At 38.1% G+C, this 14,975-nt stretch overlaps 1 protein-coding gene across 6 annotated transcripts in view; it reads right to left on the bottom strand.

Moving 5' to 3' along the window:
- FOCAD (focadhesin) overlaps window positions 1-14,975 on the bottom strand; it is a 325,099-nt gene that overhangs the window by 275,648 nt on the left and 34,476 nt on the right. For all 6 annotated transcript variants that reach the window (XM_034967226.3, XM_063594465.1, XM_063594464.1 and 3 more), the window contains 2 exons: window positions 12,871-12,945; window positions 10,210-10,364 (listed from right to left, as the gene is read on the bottom strand). In XM_034967226.3, coding sequence (XP_034823117.1) covers window positions 10,210-10,364; window positions 12,871-12,945 — 230 coding nt within the window. The remainder of the gene's footprint in view (window positions 1-10,209; window positions 10,365-12,870; window positions 12,946-14,975) is intronic.

Below are 14,975 nucleotides of genomic sequence, written 5' to 3' on the forward strand. Positions count from 1 at the left end.
GGTTCCTATGACTTAATATTAAGACCGGGGCAAGAAGTCCTATTTGGAAGATGCTGTTTCTTTCACTCCCCTCCATCTTAACTCACTTGTTATATATGAAAATAACTGAATAGCAATAAGATTTTTGAAACTTTGTAAATTCCGCCCTCCTCTCTCAAGCTGCTTCTAAAGAGTGGATCCAAAAACAGCCTTAAAAATAGAGGAGAAGAGGACTGAAATACATCAAGTATGTTTAAATCCATAAGCTCATTATAATTATTTTATAAGAAAATGTAACTGGTCACCACTGAAAGGATGCTTTAAAAAATCATTATTTTGGAATTTAGTAAATAAAAGAATTACATATATATCCTGCCTTTCCTATATAAATTATACCTCTGGGTGTAGATATGGGGAAGATTCTCTTTATAGAAGTATTTCAGGTAATAAGTGAAGAAAAAAAACATAGAATTAGAATGTCACCATTTGAAATCCCTAATGAATTAATGGATCTAGTCACTGAGCATCAACAGCTGCTAACATCATCAAAAATGAAAACAATCAGATACTATGTCCTCCTGAGAAAAGAACACAATCCCACCTAAGAAAAAGTCTCCCCCAAACTCCCAGGGTTGTTTTGAGACTTAAGTGGGGAATTTTAGGTAAAGCTCTAAAGCACAAGGCAGGGCACACAGTTTATATTCAAGAAAGGCTAGTTTTCTTCCTTAACCCTCTTCCCCTAGAAAACAAAGCAGTGGTTGTTTCTATTATTATTGCTGTTTAGAGAGATAATTTATCATTTAAAGAAAATATTCTGGGAGGTGGGGGAAGTCAAGGCAGTATCCCACCACCACAATTAAACAATTATATTTGACACTGATTCTCCATTCACTCAATCTCTCCTCCTTCTATCCCTGTCTGAGCAACATAGATCTAGTATTAGTCACTTCTATTTAAGCACACATGTTTCAAAGCTAGAGCTGAACGGCTGAGAGATACCTATTTCCATGTGGCTCTCCTCCAAATTTAGTTCCAGTGCAGAGGACTCCTCAAATATAGCATTCCAGTCTCCTCTCTGTTTTGGAAATTACCACACCCTCTGCATTCATATGGTTACTGTATAAGTGATCCTAGCACACATATGCTCACACAATGAAGACACAGTGGGCAGAAAGTTAAATTGTGTCCCCCCAAAAGATACATCTAAATCCCAACCCCCAGTACCTATGAATGTGACCTTATATGGAAATAGGATCTTTGTAGATATAATTAAATTAAGTATCTTGGGATGAGATCATCCTAGGTGGGTCGTAAATCCAATAACCGGTATCCTTATAGAGAAAGTACAGGGATACTGTATTGGAGACAAAGAGATATACAGGTAAGTCAGCCATCAGCATACAGAGGCAGAGACTGAAGTTACAAGGCCACAAGGCAAGGAATGTCAAAGGTTTCCATCAACCACCAGAAGCTAGTAGAGAGGCATAGAACAGATTCCCCCACAGAGCCTCCAGAAGGAATCAGTCCTGCTGACACCTTAGTTTTTGGCTGCAAGGCATTCATGAAATCATGAAATAATAAATTTCTGTTGTCTTAAGCCACCAAGTTTATCATCTTGTGTTAGAGTAGCCCTAGAAAACTAACACTTGGCAGAGCTGACTGATCCAGCTCCAGGTCCCACCATTGGAAATCTGTAATTGTGGCCAGGAAATTCCAATCTCAGTCTGGCTGCCTCATATACAAGAGATGTTAAGCCAGGGGCAGGTGGTGCCCTGTGAACTAGGAGGCAGAGAAAGTCTGCAGGAAGAAAGAAGAACAAAACACACAGTTTATATCCCATTTGTTTCTGAGGCCTAGGTGCATATTTATTCTTGGGTCCTATGAGATACATACTCCTTTATCAAAAAAATTAATCCATTTTTGCTCACACTAGTTCAAGTGGATTTCCGTAACTGGTAGCCCAAAGAGACCTAATCCACACAGGAAACTGCTGCCAAAAGTCTACAAAAAAAATCAGCTGGAATAAGTCCTTTCTTGGGCAGGTGCCAGGAAAAGATGAATTTACTCAAGAACCCTTAAAGAGAGCAAAGGAAACTTCAAAACTAAGCCACAAGCACAGTAGCAAGAGACAATGCAAAAAGGTGCCACAATTTTCACTAGGCATAAGAGCCAAGACCCACCTCTCATACAGACTAAGTATCCCTAATCAAAAAATCCAAAATCCTAAATGCTCCAAAATCCTAAATTTTGTGAGCACTGATGTGACACCACAAGTTGAAAATTCCACATCTGAAGCCATGTGACAGGCTACAGACAAAATACAGTTAAAACTTTGTTTCATGCACAAAGTTATTTAAAATATTGTACAAAATTACCTTCAGGCTATCTGTATAAGATGTACATGAAATATAAATGAATTTTGTGTTTAGACTTGGGTCTATCCAAGATATCTCTTTATATATATGCAAATATCCCAAAATCCAAAAAACATAAAATCTGAAACACTTCTGGTCCCAAGCATTTCAGACAGGGGATAGTTAGCCTATAATGAGAGGGAGTATGGGTCAATTATGACGTTGAAGATTCAAAAAAAATTTTTTTTTAATTTTTAGTCAAGCTCTACCAACTACACTAACTAGAAAACACTCAGGCAGATTGCTTTTTGCTAGGTTAATATGGCATAATTACTACTGTGTATATGAATAACATGTATCAGATTCCCTTTGGGAATTATTTCATTACAACACTAAACACTGCTCATGTATGCTGGGTCTCTTTTTCAAAGACTACAAATAATGCTTGATTCTTTGCTTTCAAAATATACCAAACATGAGGTACAAGACTGTACCCATATTTGGCCAGGGGTAGAATTAAAAGGGTTTGGGTTTGGGTTGAAGAGAATGACATAACATCCCAAGAGGGATGCATCCCTAGGTGTCATGGGAACAAATGTGGCCAAGTCCCTTTATAACTGGAAAGGATTTCAGATCCCTGAACAAGATAATTCATCAGTCTTAAGCATAGTAAGTCATCAGCAAACAAGAGAATGATAAACACTAGAAAAATAATCAAACCATTGTCTAAATTCATTATAAAACTATATGAGAAAACTATAAAACTATATGAAAGAGATAAACAGAGACAAGAAGACACGGACAAAATAAACAGTTCTGAGAAATCCATGCTTAAATGAATGACCAAAAAAATGCTTCTTTAAAATAAAATCTAAGAGATGTAATGTTACTGAGCTTTTGCCTAACAAAGTTCTGTGCACTCATTTGTCTTCCATGTACCAAAAATGGCCTGATTTCTTCTGAAGCATTTTTCCATTATAAAAGTAACATGTGTTCAGTAGCCACTGTTCTTAAATCACCTAGAAACATCTTAGCATAAATACATGACTCTACAATGGAAGATTTTGTGACAAAGCCTTCAACCAGATCAACTAACTTAAAAAGAAATAGGGCAGAATGTACTAGATCAGAAAAGTGGCTGGAACCACTTTTCTGATTAGGAACTGAAAGTTGAGAGAAATTCTGGGATTTTCAAGGGGGAAAAAAAGGATTGGGGAACAAAAGGAAGGAGAACATCTAGAAACAAGCTAATAAGCTTAAAAGGAATATTTAAAAGACAAGATGGGAAACAGACATGGACTAGCAACTCTGTCACTCTCTAATAAGAGTTAAATAAGCCGTAATATCAATATAAATATAAACCTTGAAACCACATCAAATTCAGATAGTAATGCTCTGACACCCCAGCTGCAGATTAAAATGTGCTGTCTTCCCTAAACCTTGGAGGAAACCTCATAAAGGCATCCTTCCTTGGTTCTTCTTCTCCTGCCAAATAAAATAAAGAGAAAGAAGCTAAATAATACAGAAAAGCTTCAATAATGTAACAAGATATGAATACAGTTGCTAGCCATTTCCTACATAACAAAGCAATTAAGTTTCCCAAGGAACAGGGTCATCAATAAAAGAGAAGACCCTGAGAGACAAGAATTTTCTCCATAAATCATCCTAAATCTTAACTCCAAATGATTCTCAGAATCATTTTTAACCACTGAACCTTCATCAGCCCATGATCAAAGACTCACTGAATCCAACAGCTTTACTTAGGACCCACTACAAGAATTTTTAATATCCTATGCTAAATTTCATTAAAAGGTAGACTTTAGAAGTCTCAGAAAATACACTTTAATACACTTTATATTCCCAAATACCTCGAATGCAGGTCCCTTCCCTGTCTGAGAGCACAAAAGGCATACAAATCAAGTGCTAGCCTAGTTTATCCAGAGTATAACCTTCTTACCAAGCACATTAAGACAAGAAATGGGGGAAGCAGTTGAGCTGAAATTACAGGCTGTCATGACACCTCAGTATCAAAACAGAATACCTGGTTCTGCAGGAGAGCAAGATTTTTTATTCACAATCCTGTTACTAAGCAACTGTAACAATGGTTGCATGAGCCTTCTAGAAGCCAGCACAGTTAAGGGGAAAAAAATTCTAAGGAAAGAAAAATGGTTTGGGACTCTATTCCAGGATACAGTCAATGTAAAGACAAAAACAAAACCAAAAACAATCTAAACTCAAAACAATTCCTGAAAGGTGTACAAAACTATATGCTACTATATATCTTTCACTTTATTTTCAGTTTCATTTCATTTCAAAATTCACATTCGACTGGTGATAATGATTTCCTTACTGTGTTTCTTTTGTGGTCCCCTTCTTTCCTTCACCCTCCCTAGGGAATAATTTTTTTTCAAATTTCCTTACTGATGAAAAGAACATTTTAGAGCTCTTAAATCCATTTCTTTGTTTACAGAAGCTATAAAAACAAGTTTACAATTGTTTCATGTTGCCTCAGCTTTGAACAGAGAACACTCTAGGACATGAAACTATTCCTTTGAAGAGAACAGTCTCTCAAGCACAGCCAGACCCTTTCCCAGCCACTCCCTGAAGTTTAGACAACCAGATCATTGCAAATGTCAAGTCTTTTTCAAAGTTAGACTATACAATGTAACCCGCTCTAAGCCACTGTTTCTCAAATTGTGGGCTTGGATTCAGGTGGGAGGCGGGCTTCCATACGTGTTCCAAAGGAATTTTATAGACTAGACTTACAAAGGATGAAGGAGCAAGTTATAAGGCTGGAAGAGATGGGCACATCTACTTTTCCTTCCATCTTTCTTTCACGCTTTCAAAATCTGCTCTAAATGCTGAAAAAATTCAATAAGCTACATTCTCTAAACATCTATTCTATAGAAGGCTGTTTCTCACTATTGGCTTTTTCTATCCACCCCCCTCTCTCTTTCTCAGTTCCTGAAGGATAGTAGGCTAGAAGATAAATAGGCAAGATGGAAAGATAAAATTTTAGAATCATTTTTCTAAAGCAAAGATAAGCAATCATGGTGTGTCTCAGTTCCCAAAGTGCCTTTAGATTCCAATAAACCTCTAATTAAAGAGAAGTCAGAGACAAGTAGAAATTTAAATAATGGAAACTGAAGACCCAAACTGTCTCACCCAAAGTCATTCCCTGCATTTTACTGATTGATTGAGTGATTGATTGATTGAGACGGAGTCTCACTCTGTTGTCCAGGCTGGAGTGCAGTAGTGCGATCTTGGCTCAATGCTACCTCTGCTTCCAGGTTCAAGCAATTCTCCTGCCTCAGCCTCCTGAGTAGCTGGGACTATAGGCATGTGTCACCAAGCCCAGCTAATTTTTTTTGTATTTTTAGTAGAGACGGGGTTACACTTTGTTGGCCAAGCTGGTCTCCAACTCCTGACCTCAAGCGATGTACCTGCCTCAGCCTCCCAAAGTGCTGGGATTACGGGCATGAGCCACCACGCCTGGCCCATTCTTGCCTTTAAGTCCCAAAGACACAGATGGTTTTCTGTCTCAGAAGATTCCCTGAGGTTCATTTTGGAGGAGGAGGCTATTTGAGTGTCTTGTTTTTAATTAGCTTGTTTCTTAAAATGGATTCTCATTTTGTTGGGGTTTTTTTTTTGTAAACATAAACGGTACAAAGTATAGTCTTCGTATTCACTACACACCACAAAGTTCTGCTACTTGAAATAAAGCAAATGAAGAAAATTATGTTTTCTGACATAAAAATAATTATTATATCCACTGGCAACAACAAGGAAAACTTAGCACTTATATATTTTATGATCAAATTGATTCAAAAATTAAATTGCTTAGCTTCAGCATCTATTCTGTCTATATCTCCCTGTGGATGACAATTTAGACAATATGAACAATCTCAGATAAGAAATTTTGTTTAAAATGTCCAGCATCCTTCCACTGTTAAAACTCCTATATTTGCTTATTATAAAATTCAAGGCTTTCTTCCACATGTTGGCCAAATAGCCAAAGAACCTTAAAAATTTATGGCCACCTATATGTATAAGATTAAGGACTGAAACACTATCTATTGTAAAAGATTAGAAATAATAGGAAATTGATAAATTATGGCTCATTCACACAATGGAATATTATGCAGCTAGAAAAAAAATAGAAAGCTGTTTATATATTTTATAGAATGAGTTCTGAAATGGTTTGGATGTTTGTCCCCTCCAAATCTTATGTTGACATATGATTCTAAATGTTGGAGATGAGGCCTGGTAGGGGGTGACTGAATCACAGGGGGCAGATCCCTTATGAATGATTTACTACCATCCCCTTGGTGACAAGTGAGTTCTTGCTCAGTTAGTTCACATGAGATCTGGTTATTTAAAAGAATCTTGGACCTCCCCCTCTCTCTCTTGCTCCTGGCTCTTGCCATGTGACATGCCTGCTCCCTCTTTGCCTTCCACCATGACTGTAAGCTTCCTGAAGCCCTTGCCAGAAGCAGATACTGGCACCATGCTTCCTGTACAGCCTGTAGAACCGTAAGCCAAAATAAACAACTTTTCTTTATAAATTACCCAGCCTTAGGTATTTCTTTATAGCAATGCAAGAACAGCCTAATACAAGCTCCAAGATATATTTTTTCACTGAAAATGCAAACTGAAGAATACTATGTAACAGGCTACTATTTCTGTTTGTTAAGGAAGGAAAATATACATGTAAATACACATACATACAAATTTTCTATTATATATTATGTAGAATATAATAAGACCTACTAACAGTTTGTCTTCCACAGGAGGGGAAAAAACACAGATACTGGGATAGGACAGAGGCTTTGCCTAAAATATCCAATGTGAATATATTATCTATTCAAAAAAACACACTTTTTTTCTTTTTTGAGACCAAGTCTCGCTCTGTCACCCAGGCTGGAGTGCAGTGGTGCAATTTCAGCTTCAGCTCGCTGCAAGATCCGCCTCCCGGGTTCAAGTGATTCTCCTGCCTCAGCCTCCCGAGTAGCTGGGATTACAGGCATAAGTCACCACGCCCGGCTAATTTTTGTGTTTTTAGTAGAGATTGGGTTTCACCATGTTGGCCAGGCTGGTCTCGAATTCCTGACCTCAAGTGATTCGCCTGCCTCGGCCTGCCGAAGCGTTGGGATTACAGGCATGAGTCACTACACCTCACCCAAAAAACACATTTTTAAATTTAAAAATAACCAAGGTTACCCACAAATTATAATATGCAGAGATGACAGGATAATTCACTATCTGCAAAGCTTATACTTTGCAATTTACAATAGGGATGAAGAATTAATACTGATGTGTGAATGATACCTCACACCAGCATAATTTTCTAAGATTATCTTCTAGAATTAAAGGTATAATCTAACCTGCTCTAATTACACCTCAAATACACAGAAGATACTACATTGGCCCCATGAGCTGCTGATACTTTAACTTTTGAATATAAATAGTACAACTACACAATGCAATTACATTTTACATTTGCAGATTTTTAAGGCATTTGAAAATATGTGGGGTGGGGGGCAAAAAAGACCATACCTGCATTTCACAAATAAAAAAGGTAAGGTAAAATCTAGGTGGCTTGCATAAGATCAACCAATAAATGAGAAAAAAAGAGACACATAAAAATCTTAACTTTTCAAAATTCTCCTCAAAACTACTTTTTTAATTGGTATACAATAGAATTATTCTAAAATTTTTGTGTTTATATGTGTGTATGTGAATGCGTGTAGAAACAGAAAGAGAGAAAGTAGTAAGTTTTCAGTCATGATCAAACCTTCACTTATTCAGAAATATCTGGGCATCTACTAAGTGTCAGAGAGAGTGCCAGATACCAAAATACAGGTTTAAAAATAACACACATAGGCACATATTGTGAAACAACAAGTAGCGCAGCAGAGAAGTGGGAAGTGTCTGGACAGGAAAGAGGACATCCGAGCACAGCCTGAAAGGATAACAAAGATGATGTCAGACAGAGAAGGGGAAGGAGCGTGCCATGCTGGTGTGGAACACACACAAGGGCTCAGGAAGACTGAAGAGTTGTGGATGTCTAGAGAAGAGGGTTCATGGGGGGAAGCATAACTTGAACAGAAGGCTGGATCTAGTTTGGGAAGGGCTTTTCCTTTCGCAACCACAGACTGCAAAAGGAAAAGAAAAACCAAGCCAGGCATGCTGGCACACATTTGTAGTCCCAGCTACTTAGGAGGCTGAGGCGGGAGGACTACTTGAGCCCAGGAGTTTGAGGCTTCAGTGAGCTATAATAATGCCCGGGCAGCATAGCAAGACCCAGTCAGAAAGGAAACAGAGAAAGAAAGAGAGAAAGAGAGAGAGAGGGAGAAGGAAAGAAGGAAGGAAGGAAGGAAGGAAGGAAGGAAGGGAGGGAGGGAGGGAGGGAGGGAGGGGAGGGGAGGGGAGGGGAGGGGAGGGAAAAGAGGGGAGGGGAAGGGAGAGGAAGGGGAGGGGAGAGGAAAGGGAGGGGAGAGGAAGGGGAGGGGAGGGGGGAGGAAGGAGAGGGGAGGGGAAGGCAGGGCAGGACAGGGCAAAATTAAGACCAAGGTGCCAAAAAGACACAAAGAAATGATCTAAGGAAACAGGAAACGATTTATAAAGAAACGTTAAAAGGCTAGGGGTTATTTAACCTAATCAACTTCAAGCCCAGGAATCTTTCCACAAATTTTTGTTGTTGTTGTTAAGATGGAATTTCACTCTGTCACCCAGGCTGGAGTGCAGTGGTGTAATCTCGGTTCACTGCAACCTCCACCTCCTGGGTTCAAGTGATTCTCATGCCTTAGTCTCCTGAGTAGCTGGGATTACAGGCACGCATCACCACGCCCAGCTAATTTTTGTATTTTTAGTAGAGACACAGTCTCATCATGTTGGCCAGGCTGGTCTCGAACTCCTGACCTCAGGTGATCCGCCCGCCTCAGCCTCCCAAAGTGCTAGGATTACAGGCGTGACCCACTGCATCCAGCATCTTTCCACAAATTGATAATTACAGCTGTACTCCATCTCCACTGAAGGCAGGGAAAAAAATTAAGTACTCAGCCCAATGATACTATAATAAAGGTGAGTGAAAAACACTGGAAAAACAAGTAGCTTCACCGAGGAGGAGGGAGGCTTGGTGAGAGGTGAGGGAAGGGGGCAAAAGCCCAAATGATTTGAAGTAGTCAAAAATTAGGACATATAGATTGAGACAATTTCTTGAAGCAAAGAGTAACAACTCTTTTTCAGGGAGTATTTTATAACAGAGTCTCACTGGTTCAAACATGGTCCTGTTTGACCATTTCTGAATGGAACCCTCTTATTCCTTATTATTCTATTACCTCAGTCTGTAAATGGACGAAATACGGTCATACCAAAGAAATTCAAAGAACAAAACATTATTAACTTTGAAAAATCAGGGGGAAGACATCCCTAAATCACAAAATATTTGAGAAATAAATGCCATTATTTTCTAATACACTAATGCCAAGGCCTGGCCAAGTAATGCCACTACAATGTATAAACTATACCACTGTGGAAGAAGCATTGCTTATGGACAACCTTCTTTCTTAAATTGTCAGGAATCTGCATTACATTTTTGAATTATAAACTGTTTAGCTATTTTCTTCTTAAAAAGGGCAATGACAAATTTAAGTAGAGCCCCAAAACTTAAGTACCGCAAATGACCACAAATTCTGAAACTATAGGGTTTAAATTAGCATGATATTTTCATATATGAAACAGCAACTCATGTCATTTTAAGAGCAAGAAAAACAACTGGCAAGTAGGATGAATGCTGACTCTTAATAGGGATTTAGTGAATTCTTTTTCCTAAAAACTGAAATCATTAACTGACCAAACACTGAGGAAAAAGTACCTGGTTGATGGAATCAAGTTGAGTATCCCATTGAGAACATAGCTGAACTCTGCATGATCCTGAGCAACGAGTGCCACCAGACCTTCACAGCAGGCTGTTCGAACCACTACATTGTCACTGCAACACTTCTCCCACAGCAAGTTCAAAGCAGGAGTCTGAAACCAAACCAGTGATTAGAAGACAATTCTGATGAGCAGCAAACACACACACACACCTTTGGTCATTCATCAATGAGTAATTTGTTCACAGTAGGCTAGCTTTCCTTTATAAAGATGATGCTGTTGTCACTCTGTTCCTAGAATAAAATGAAGTCAATTTTCCAAGAGAGGTAATGGATGTGTTTTGATACAGCAACTCTCTTTCACCTGGTATCATGGCTATAAAACAAGGCTGGCTGCAGGCAGAGGTATGACCCGAGTTCAAGCAACACAACAAAGCTAAAACTTGGCTCTAGCACATTGCTCTAACCAAACAATTTAACCAGACACTAATAGTATATCAGCTAGCCTAAGTTGAACTCCAAATACTATTTATGCCATAAGCCTTCAATGACATTAACAGTTATTTTCAGAAGATGTTCCTTCTCTCCTACTACCAACCTCTATCACCTACATGCACCTTACCACCACCCACAATGCCCTTGCCACAATTTCTTGAAGTCTAACGTGGGCCCACATATAAAGAGAGAAGTAGGACAGGCCACCAGCAAGCTGCTCATTCCATGGCTACCAAAAAAAAAAAAAAAAAAAAAGCCTAGGAAAACTGTTTGCCCAAGAAAGAAACTGTGACTTCCCCCTCTCACACTGTGACTCTGTCTTCACTGATAGAAGAGCATGAGAAGGACATATAAGTAAATATAAGTTTTCATTTTAGAATACCCTATCAAAGCAGGGGTTCTAGCTTTTATAACTTTCTCAGGAATCCAGGACCACCAAAATGGTTCACTACTAACAATAAACCTATATGACTATATTGCGGATAAAGTCCATTTAGACTTACACACAGTTGTATTAAAAAAAAAAAAAGAACAAATAATGAAGCAATTTTTCCTTTTTCCTGATGCAACTTATTAGGGAAATATATAATTTGGGAAAAATTAATATCCCAGCTCCCAAAGAATAACTATTAATAAAAGAATGAAAATCAAGGCCAGGCACTGTGGCTCATGCCTGTAATCCCAACACTTTGGGAGGCCAAGGCGGGTGGATCAACTGAGGTCAGAAGTTCGAGACCAGCCTGGCCAACATGGTGAAACCCAGTCTCTACTAAAAATACAAAAAACTGGCTGGGCGTGTTGGGACACACCTGTAGTCCCAGCTACTTGGGAGGCTGAGATATGAGAACTGCTTGAACCCAGGAGGTGGAAGTTGCAGTGAGCTGAGATCGCGCCACTGCACTCCAGGCTGGGCGACAGAGCCAGACTCTGTCTCAAAAAAAAAAATTAAAGAAAATCAACATCATTTTGTACCCACTTTCCCTCTGTAGCTGGCTAAGAATCTTTTCTCTTAGCATCCCACTATTAAAATAACAATACAGTTAACAATCACTACAGGAAGGAAATATTTATATTCCACTTCTCCTTTTATTCAGAAGGACATTGTGTTCAGCTGTACTGACAATACCAAAAGGTTCTAAATGTCATCACTCTATTATTACACTGGAAAAACAAAACAAACAAATAAATAAACTGCTGCCTCAGGTAAGACTGTGTAAGCATTCATTTTTAGTAGAAGAGGAAACAGTTACAGGGATTTCACATTCAATAAATCCTGGCAGTTTAAGTAAAATCACTAGATCTTCTCAAAGTACACAATGTGATTATAGGCAGGATTAGGATCAGAGTTCTCAGAAAACCTAATTTATATGACTACATACAAACACCAGAAAAATGCCAATTAGTGAAGTGTGTCCTACACTTACTTCAACATGTCTGCAGAAGCAATAAAGAAATGTAACTTGGAGCAGCTAATCAAAAAGAATGTGAGACAAAGGAAATCAATTTATTTCTGCTGTGAAAAAAAAGAATCTTATTTCCATCACTTATGTTCCCTATAGAGGACACCTGAGAACACCTCTCTTAAGAAGAGTTTCCCAACTAGCAGGTCAAAACACACAACACTGATCAACCAAACCCCAAGTGGTGTATCTCAGTAAGCTGGCATTGCTTCAACTCTGAGCATTCACCTGCTGTTTGTGTAAGATGGAATTTTTCAGCTTTGACTGTCAATGTATGACCTTTCCAACTAAGAACTCACAGCTGGGGCTGAGCTGAAGCATGAGAAATCTACATCCAAACAGAGCCACTCTGTTCATTCTCTTCATTACCAAAATAATTCCCTCAGAGGTAACTCTATCAATCTTCTCTAAAGCATGCTTTCTCTCATTCCACCCATGTTATTTTTCATTAACAGTCATAAGAATACTCCTCTCCAGCCCTTCCCTCCATGTCTCATTCCTAGAGTGTTTTAATAAATTTAAAACTTTTTTATTGCTATATATTAAAAAGGCAAACAAATAAACAAAAAAGGCAATGAAGTTCTCACAGTTCAAAAGCATTTCTACTGTGATCTGAACTATCAGGGAAACAAGACAGGTGCATATGTGATCCAGCTAGTAGCAATCTTATCTGAAGAGAATTAAAGCATAAAGTTAAACACAGACCTGATTTGTAGATTGGTGAATCTTTTCTGAAAAACCATTTTCCTTTAGGACTGCAGCAATAAGATGACCCACAGCCTTAAAAAGAAATAAAATTAATGAACACAGTCCCTTAGAAGTTCTTTCCAAATATCAATACTAGTTGATATGAGTATGCCAGGCAGTCAATTAGGATTAAGTAAAATTCCCATTAACTAAGTGTGTGCTATGTAGAAGGCATTGAATTAGGCACTCCACATGCACAATTTCTAATCTTCAGAATAGCCGTCAAGGCAGGCATATCTATTCCAGGTTACCAATAAGCAACTATAGTGCATAGAGGTTAAGAAAACTGCCAGATTTTTGGTTCAAATTGCTGTCAGTATCAGAAGATAACTTGAGATTGCTTACTCCATTAAAACATGAATGAGAAAGCCCATAGTTTTTAAAATCATCTTTGCACTGAAACGAAATCCATCATGCTTCATCACACTGTTAACGAATATGAAGAATATGTCTTAGAGCCAATAGGCTAGCAACAATCATTGCCATTCTGTGTACGGGTTGGAAAAAACTTCACTATTGCAACAACTGTCCATCCTGCCCTTGGGACCAAATTACGGTATAGCTGTGAATAACTGTCAGTCCTGCAAAGTCTCCAGAACAGCTCAAATAAAAACACAGCACCCACTCCTTCCTCATTTTTCTCTTTGTATTTCACACATTGGAACTGATTTAAGACCGTGGTGCTTGTGGTCTAGTTTTGTGATATAAGTCACTCATTTACATGAATATTAAGTTTAGTCCAACTTACTGTCTCTTATCTCCTAGTAAAAGGAATAGTAATAAGAACTGAGCACCCATGGATAGGTTGAGCTCTTGTTTTACAAAATATACCATATTTCATTGAATGGAACTGACCAGGAATTGGAATTGCAAGTTGCACCATTATACTGTGTACCACTAAGAAAGAAAAAAGGCTGCCAATTAGTCTATGATATACAGTGCTTCTTATAAGTTAGAATTTTGGTTTTATAGTCACACAAGAGTTCTTTTAGACTCGTGCAGAAAATCATGCCCAAGTTCACAAATGTGCAGGCAATACCAACTGTATCTCAACTGCTGCCATCAATTACTAGAGGCAATCCAATTTCAAAGATGTTAAAATCTGAAAACAACGTGTGTGAATCAATGAAATATGGTGCTAACATCGAGCAGTGGTTACAGAAGAACAATAAGAAATATTTGCAAAGGACAGGACACAATCACAAGAACCTAATAAAACTAATATGAAACACAATAGGGACAAAGAAAAAGCTATAGTTCATAGCTAGAAAAAGAACTAAAAGAAGAGAAGCTTAATTCCCTATTCCCCACCAGGTTCAATTTATCTAATATACTTTTCACTTCATCTTCTAACAAATCAGAGATACTAGCCTAAACTGATTTTTTAAAATACAAAACCCAAGGATAAATCAGCCTACATTGCTACTTAAGTGTTCTATAACAGAATTCAAATAGCCATCCTACACTAAACAATATAAATATATATATATATATTTTTTTTCACCTAACTTAACAGTAACACGTATGGGCATTTCTTGATTATCTATGCTAACAAAGAGACTCCAGGCACAGAAAAATAAAACTGTGAATAGTATCCTCCAAGCCTTCATCTTCCTCTTCATGGTAAGGACCTGCAGGATATGACTCCAACCCAGCCAGGTAGAAGGGAATCTTGCATAAGGAGTGTTCTACTCCTCATGGAAGGGTTCCCCACTACCCAGCTAAGTCAATTCCCACAGCAGACATCTCCGAAGTTAATTGTTGAAAGTATCCAAGGTGCTGTACGTTGTTAAGTCTTCAAGATGGCTTCTGCTGGTCTGTTAGCTTTACTCTCACAAGAAAAGACAATAAGCTATTATGATACCTTGATTAACCAGAATGTTTCTAGTTAGCTAAAGGCTACCCAGAAAGCCATCTTTGTTTTAACTATTTAATTATTGAAAAGCTCTTTAAAGTTATCACAATCTTCTATCTTAGTAGATATATCAAATTTTCTAATCCAGGATATTTTACTTATTAAATGTCATTATTATAAAAATCTATATAAGGGGTAGGATATGTAT

This window comes from Pan paniscus, chromosome 11, assembly GCF_029289425.2.
Source record: "Pan paniscus chromosome 11, NHGRI_mPanPan1-v2.0_pri, whole genome shotgun sequence".
Lineage (NCBI taxonomy): Eukaryota > Metazoa > Chordata > Mammalia > Primates > Hominidae > Pan > Pan paniscus.